This window comes from Lipotes vexillifer, unplaced genomic scaffold (genome assembly GCF_000442215.2).
Source record: "Lipotes vexillifer unplaced genomic scaffold, Lipotes_vexillifer_v1.1 scaffold545, whole genome shotgun sequence".
NCBI lineage: Eukaryota > Metazoa > Chordata > Mammalia > Artiodactyla > Lipotidae > Lipotes > Lipotes vexillifer.
In genome coordinates this window covers 1,237,832-1,245,399 of record NW_006779129.1, presented here as the reverse complement: position 1 = coordinate 1,245,399, position 7,568 = coordinate 1,237,832, and the positions used below count along the sequence as shown (strand labels likewise).

Sequence of the window (7,568 nt, the reverse complement as noted above, 5' to 3'; positions counted from 1 at the left end):
CCCTTTCATCGCTTTAAATATGTCATGCCACTGTCTTCTGGCTTATAGAGTTTCTGCTGAGAAATCAGCTGTTAACCTTATGGGAGTTCCCTTGTATGTTATTTGTCGTTTTTCCCTTGCTGCTTTCAATAATTTTTCTTTGTCTTTAATTTTTGCCAATTTGATTACTATGTGTCTCGGCGTGTTTCTCCTTGGGTTTATCCTGTATGGGACTCGCTGTGCTTCCTGGACTTGGGTGGCTATTTCCTTTCCCATGTTAGGGAAGTTTTCAACTATAATCTCTTCAAATATTTTCTCAGGTCCTTTCTCTCTCTCTTCTCCTTCTGGGACCCCTGTAATGCGAATGTTGTTGTGTTTAATGTTGTCCCAGAGGTCTCTTAGGCTGTCTTCATTTCTTTTCATCTTTTTTCTTTATTCTGTTCCACAGCAGTGAATTCCACCATTCTGTCTTCCGGGTCACTTATCCGTTCTCCTGCCTCAGTTATTCTGCTATTGATTCCTTCTAGTGTATTTTTCATTTCAGTTATTGTATTGTTCATCTCTGTTTGTTTGTTCTTTAATTCTTCCAGGTCTTTGTTAAACATTTCTTGCATCTTCTCGATCTTTGCCTCCATTCTTTTTCCGAGGTCCTGGATCATCTTCACTATCATTATTCTGAGTTCTTTTTCTGGAACTTGCCTATCTCCACTTCATTTAGTTGTTTTTCTAGGGTTTTATCATGTTCATTCATCTGGTACATAGCCCTCTGCCTTTTCATGTTGTCTATGTTTCTGTGAATGTGGTTTTTGTTCCACAGGCTGCAGGATTGTAGTTCTTCTTGCTTCTGCTGTCTGCCCTCTGGTGCATGAGGCTATCTAAGAGGCTTGTGCAAGGTTCCTAATGGGAGGAACTGGTGGTGGGTAGAGCTGGCTGTTGCTCTGGTGGGCAGAGCTCAGTAAAACTTTAATCTGCTTGTCTGCTGATGGGTGGGACTGGGTTCCCTCCCTGTTTGTTGGTTGTTTGGCCTGAGGTGACCCAACACTGGAGCCTACCTGGGCTCGTAGGTGGGGCTAATGGACTCTGGGAGGGCTCACGCCAAGGAGGACTTCCCAGAACTTCTGCTGCCAGTGTCCTTGTCCTCATGGTGAGACACAGCCACCCCCCGCTTCTGCAGGAGACCCTCCAACACTAGCAGGTAGGTCTGGTTCAGTCTCCTGTGGGGTCACTGCTCCTTCCCCTGGGTCCCGATGCACACACTACTTTGTGTGTGCCCTCCAAGAGTGGGGTCTCTGTTTCCCCCAGTCCTGTCAGAGTCCTGCAATCCCACTAGCCTTCAACGTCTGATTCTCTGGGAATTCCTCCTCCCGTTGCCGGACCCCCAGGTGGCGAAGCCTGACGTGGGGCTCAGAACCTTCACTCCAGTGGGTGGACTTCTGTGGGATAAGTGTTCTCTGGTTTGTGAGTCACCCACCCAGTGGTTATAGGATTTGATTTTACTGTGATTGCGCCCCTCCTACCGTCTCACTGTGGCTTCTCCTTTGTCTTTGGATGTGGGGTGTCTTTTTTGGTGAGTTCCAGTGTCTTCCTGTCGATGACTGTCCAGCAGTTAGCTGTGATTCTGGTGCTCTCGCAAGAGGGAGTGAGCGCACGTCCTTCTACTCCACCATCTTGAGCCAATCTGCTCTGGAAGTCAGTCTTTAAATAACATCTTTGAATTTTCCAATCCCTTACCTCCCTTGCTTGGTTGGAAAGGACCAAGTGACTGTCCTGGGTTTCTCTGAGCACTGGTGACGGTGTTGCAAGAGTTAATTGGCTGTGTCATCACCTCGCTGAACAAGGACCTGGCTTAATCACAGGGATGACAGGCAGGCGGGGAGGGACATGAATATTTGTCTCAGGCCGGCCTCGATGCTTGGTTGAGCTGCCGCCTGCCTTCGAGGTCAGGGGAACCATTTTAGAGCAACAGCCGCTGTCTCCTGCCCACGCACCTGCCTCCCTGACCTTCTCTGCAGATGAGGAGACGAATCCCTGAAAGTTCAAACGTCCAGGTTCGACACTTCCCCTTTGTTTTTAAAAGGTTAACGATGAGTGATGAGTGGGTTTGTCAGACGTCAGCTGGAGCAGGCCTGAGGGGTCCAGAGGAGAGCTGGGAGGGGCTTTGCTGAGGCCCCTCCCCACCGTGTGACAGCCCCCAAGTCCCTCCAGGAGAGGCGGCCGTGGGCTGGAGCAGCGCGGGGCGGCCGTCAGCCCTGGTCATCTCCCAGCTGCTCCTCCCCACGTTCTGACCAGGCACCTCTGGCATCTGGGTCTCCCTCGCCCTCCACCTGCAAAGGTCTGTCTTGGGGCACCCAGCCTGGCCCGGCCCGTGTTGGGGGGGGTCCCTCTTGCCCCCACCCACCCACAGCTGCCCAAGCCCACTCCACAGTAGGAAGCTTTGCTGACGGCCTTGGGGCTCCGAGACCTTGGGGCTCCCACCACTTTGGGCTGGGACCTGCCCCTGCTTATCCAGCAACCTAGGCGGGTGCCCCTCCAAACTCCAGGCCTAGCACTGCCGCCCTCCTCCAAGGCTCTCCCGCCAGGCCAGGCACTGGCTGGCCCTGCGCGCTCCCTGACGATCACCTAAGGCCCTGGTCCGCCCTCGAGCAGAGGCCTCCCCAGAGCCCACCCTCCCGACTCCATCAGGACACCCAGCCCTGGGGCAGGGGGTTGGGGGGTACTCAGTGCCCACGGGGTGAATGAGGGGTCCGCCTGTGGCCCAGAGGGCACCTCTGGATCACGTGGGTGGTCTTACATCAGTGGCCCCTCTGTGAAATAGAAAAGCAGGATGACAGCACCACCACCACCCAGAGAATCAGTGCCCAGGTGAAGCTGGGAACGTTCTGTGACCGCTTTCCTAACCTAGACTGCATCGTGATGGCGCCCCCAAACTGGATGGGTGAAGGGCCTTGTGCTGGAAGGCCAGGCCCCCAGGCTGCAGGCTGTCCACGTCCACTCCACCACCCTCCGTCCTGGGAGGGCCCAGCCGAGACACAGGGCCCGCGTGCTCCTTCTGGCTCAAGGTCAGCCAGCCAGGTTTGCCTTCCCCATCCACGTCCCCGTCCCTGTCCAGGCTGTCCTGCGAGCGGATAACCACCGCCCTGACCCCCTGACAGCTGGAGTCACAACAAACCCACCTGACTAGAGCCTGCTGCCCACAGGAAACAAAAGACAATTTTGAGTCATCCTTGCACAGAGGGATGGTTTCCGTTCTCCTTCAGCTCACAGGGAAGGTTATCTGCTGAAATGGGGTCTCTGGAGGCCCCTGGGCTTTGAGAGCAGCAGACTGATCATCATAAGAAAACAATCGCCCACGACACACTCCTCGCCCAGGGATGGGGACAAAGGTGCCACCTCGCAGTGATTCCCCTCGGAGCCCGGAGCCTGGCCCGTGGTGCAGGGTAACCGGCCCCGCACAGCTGGGGTCCCCAGGGAGCCCCAGTGGCAAGGCTCCCCCGCTGTGTGTAGGACCTGATGCCCTGATCTAGCAGGACTGTCCAGGCCAGTGATGCAGGGACGCCCTCTGTGACCAGGCGGTTTATTTATAAGCCCTGGTGCAGTGCTGACCCTGTGACCTCAGAGTCGGGCACTAAATCAGGGTGCAGGGTGGGGCAGCCCCAGATGTAGGGAGGAGGTCCCGCGTCCGGGAACCCCAGCCTGCAGAGGGCAGCTGCCATCCCTGGGGGTGCCTCCGGAGGACACTCACCACGCATGCCCCACTGAGGGGGACAGTGACCCCACCCCACGCCCTCCAGCTCGCCTTCCTTCACCCTCGATGTGTTTCTGAAATTCCAACGATGACACGACACGCTCCAGACAGGCTCTGACGATGGCCCTCCTGCGGCCTGCCCGGCGCCCCGTCAGACATGGCAGAGCCGAGAGCGCGGGGAGGCCCACGAGGCCACGGCTCCTCCCGTGTCCCTCCCTCAGGACGGGGGTGCGATGCCCGTATGCCTCCTCCTCCGGCCCTGCCCGCCGTCATGTTCCCCACCTGCTGCCCCTCCCCCTCGGCCCTTTCACGTGGCCAAGACCACAGGCCCCAGGCCACGTCCTTCCAGCAGCTGAGACGCCACCTCCCGACCACCCGCCCCGCGTCTGGCGGCCCTGACAGCGTCACCTGGAGCCCAGCTTCCAGGCTGTCCCCCGCTTCTCCGCAGACCCTCACTGCCCCTTGAGGCTCACCCCTGCCCCTCCCGCAGCTCCCTGCCTTCCCGCCGCGTGCCTTGCCCTCTAGGGTGGGGTTTCGCTGGCTGGTCTTTCCCAGCAGGATGCAGCCCCCAGGGAGGCTCTAGGCTGCCCCCTCGGCACCTAGACAGCAGTTCTCAAACCTGTAGAACGTGGGCTCTTTCCAAACAAGCCTGGCGGCCAACGTGCAAAGAGCGAAGAGCCGGCGGGGCCTCCACGATGCTCACACCCATACACACAGACGACGACAACGCAGCTTTTCTTAAAAAGGAAGGTAACGGCCGAGTCCAGATGCTTGGACCAGCGCTCGGCCGAAAGAGAACGCAGGGTGGGAAAAAGCACTGTTTCTAGAAAACGTATTTTATTAATACTTGATGTACAAACAAAGAATAAATATCTCGCCGTCTCACCCAGCACGGCGGTGACACCGCAGGAGCCCACCGTGTGACCAGGGCCTCTCTAGAGCTCAGGAAGGAGACACGGGGTGGCCGGAGCCCAGACTCATGGGTTCTGCAGGGGTCGCCAGTCACCCCAGGTGTCGTGGGAAGTTGGGCACCTAGTCGGAGGGGATGGGGTGGGGCCCCAGCAGTGCCCTCACAGTAGCTCCCTCGTGGCGGCCGTGAAGTCCCAACACAGGGCTCTGCAGACCAGCCTCCACCCCGTGTGCAGCAGCTGGTCCCCAAGGTGCCTTCCGAGGCTGGAGTGACCCCGCTCCTCTCGGCCGCACCCCTGCCCTCGCACGGGGACCACAGGGACTTCGAGGATGAGCATCTGGCCGCCCCTCGTACTGCTGTGGCCGTCACAGACCAGACAGCCTGGACAGCTGGACGGACCCTGCAGACAACCGGAGGGGGCCCCCCGTCCCCGTGAGCACACAAAGCACCGGGACTCGCCGAGGAATGTTCCGATGCTCTGACCCAGGCAGTGGGGGACGGATGGGGCAAGGGCATCACAGGCCCCCAAAGGCCTCAGACCGGCCCTGTGATGTGGCGGTTCGCCCGCCGTCCGGCTGGTGCGGGGTCCCACGTGGGGAGAAGGGCAGGACCAAGGGCCCTGCTCTGCGGCACAGGGAGCGTCGACACCGTGCCGCCGCCTGGGACAGGAGCAGCCCAGGCGCCGGGCCTGCCCGACGCTGCGGGAAACCCTCCAGACAGGCCGGCACCTCGGAGGCATCACGGGGGCCTCGCTGGCCGTGGAGACACGGTTCCGGATCTGGAGCCAGCAACCCGCATCCCAGGGAACAGGTGACGCTGGGTCACGGCAGACAGGTGGGCCTGGGGAAGGCAGGACAGACGCAGCGTGGCTCCGCAGGGCTCCCGGGCCCGAGACCGGAGAGGGGACAGCCTGCTGCCCAGCCGGGGGGCCCCTGCCCCGGCGGGGACACCTGTCCCGAGGGCAGCTGCGAGCTCGCGTGTGGGGCGCCCGCGGGCCGGTTCAGTATGCGATCCTCCAGTGCGTGGGCTGCTCACACGCCTCCTCCTCGTCCCCACAGAACCGGTTGTATGTCGTCTTGGGGTCCAACCCCAGGATCTCTCTCTCCTCGTGAATTCGAAAAGAGAACGTGGAGACCGAGGTGCCAATAAAAAACCTGCTGAGCAACGTGAGGTCACCGGGGCTGCGGAGCAGACCTGCCGGCCACGCCCACCCGCGACCCCAGGCGCCTGCCCGGCCCCCCCCAGCCCAGTCTTCTCGGCTGGGGCTCCCTGTGGCCCATCGCCACCAAGCGGCCTGGGCTGCAGGAGCCCAGGGGCCAGGCTGCGGCAGGGGCTCGGGTGACAGATCCCGCACCGGAGGCAGGCTCGGGCCACTGCTAGACCTCGGCTGCCTGGGGCAGGGGCTCAGGGCCAAGCTCAACCTGCCGCGCAGGCCTTCCCGCTGAGGGGGCGGAGCTGCAGCCGGAGGGGAGGGGACTCCCCTCCAGGGACGGCATCGCGGAACACACGTGCCGGAGGTCTGCTTCCCGTCACCGCCAGGTCTGAGCCCAAGGCAGGCGGGGAAGAGCGAAGCCCCGAAACCCGTACCCCCGCCCCCCACCAGCAGAACCTCGGGGCCGAGGGGCAGGGCCCAGGGCGGGGCCGGGGCTGCTCCCTGCAGCCCTGGTGGGGCTGAGCCCGCCCTCAGCCCTCTGCTCAGCCTGGAGGAGGTGTCCCCTGGAACGGGACAGGGCACACCTCTACCTGGTAAACCACACATGCCCCTGCACCCAGCATGTCTGAGGATTCTGGAAGGAGAGGGAAAGTCACCTACTCTGCTCTGATTTTCCACTTTACTCCAAGTGCCCGACTCACCCCAGCCCTTATCTCCCAGCGCCGTGGGCAGATGAGCCCCAGAGGAACCCCCGAGGCCCGGGCTCAGGTCCCTGTGGGCAGCTTGCCTCCCATGACAAGGACGGGACACTGGGCAGGGTGCCCCACGGGTGCCCCAGATGCACCTGGGGACCAGGACTCAGGGGCGGGCGGGGCGCGGACGGCGCCGCCCCCGAGACAAGACGCGGCAGAGGAGAGGCCCCGGGCGAGGCAAGGAGGGCCGAGCTGGGGGCCTGCACGTGAGGACTCAGCCTCGGACACGTGCTGGGCGTGTACGCGGCGGGAGGGGCTGCTCACCGCGCGTGCGCGCAGACCCACTGGTCCACGATGGCGACGCCCCCGTCCTTGTAGAGCTCCAGCTCCTCCCACGTGGGCTCGAACCGCACCATCTCAGGCAGCAGCCTCCGGAGCCCATCCAGCTCTGCAGGCCCATCACGGGAGGTGACGGGGCCGCAGGAGACATGCGTGTGCACGCGCTCACACTGCAGGACCACGGGGGGGTGGCGAGGAGGACAGAAGCACGACCCCCTCCCATTAACCGTGGGAGGAACAGGCGGACGGAGCCACGTACCCTTCCTGGCGGCGTCCGTGGCCACGAACACCCTGTCCAGCTGGTGGGTCTTCATGAGGCTGCGGATCCTCCTCGCGGCCCCCTCCAGGCTGGGCACGTCCTCCCTGTGCCCCCAGGTGAAGTCCTTCCTCCTCAGGTGGACGCCCAGGTATGGGCCCCCCAGCGAAGAGCCCAGCTGGACCTGGTGGAGGAGGACCAGACAGACTGGTGCCGATCGGGCGGGATGCAGGGGGCCTGACTGGGTCCATCCAGGGACCGATTACTGGTCAACGTCCCTACATCTGCACCAGGACGGGGGCTCCCTGCTGACGAGCAGCATCTCTGGTACCTGGGGCAGTGGGGCCCGGCAGCCCTGTGACAAACAAGGGTGCTCCCGTTCTGCCCTTTCCTAAATGAGGGGCTTAGTTGTGAGGTGTCTAGAGATAAAACGCACCCCCCCCCCCCCAAGAATTACAGAGGTGGGGTCCACCCTCCTCTTGGTCCAGTCCTCC

General features: G+C 61.6%; 1 protein-coding gene across 1 annotated transcript in view; it reads right to left on the bottom strand.

The window, feature by feature from the left end:
- Positions 1–5,634: 5,634 nt before the first annotated feature.
- POFUT2 (protein O-fucosyltransferase 2) overlaps positions 5,635–7,568 on the bottom strand; it is a 10,821-nt gene continuing 8,887 nt past the window's right edge. Inside the window, exons 6-8 of the mRNA XM_007452506.1 lie at positions 7,078–7,258; positions 6,804–6,927; positions 5,635–5,788 (exon numbers count right to left, since the gene is read on the bottom strand). Coding sequence (XP_007452568.1) covers positions 5,635–5,788; positions 6,804–6,927; positions 7,078–7,258 — 459 coding nt within the window. The remainder of the gene's footprint in view (positions 5,789–6,803; positions 6,928–7,077; positions 7,259–7,568) is intronic.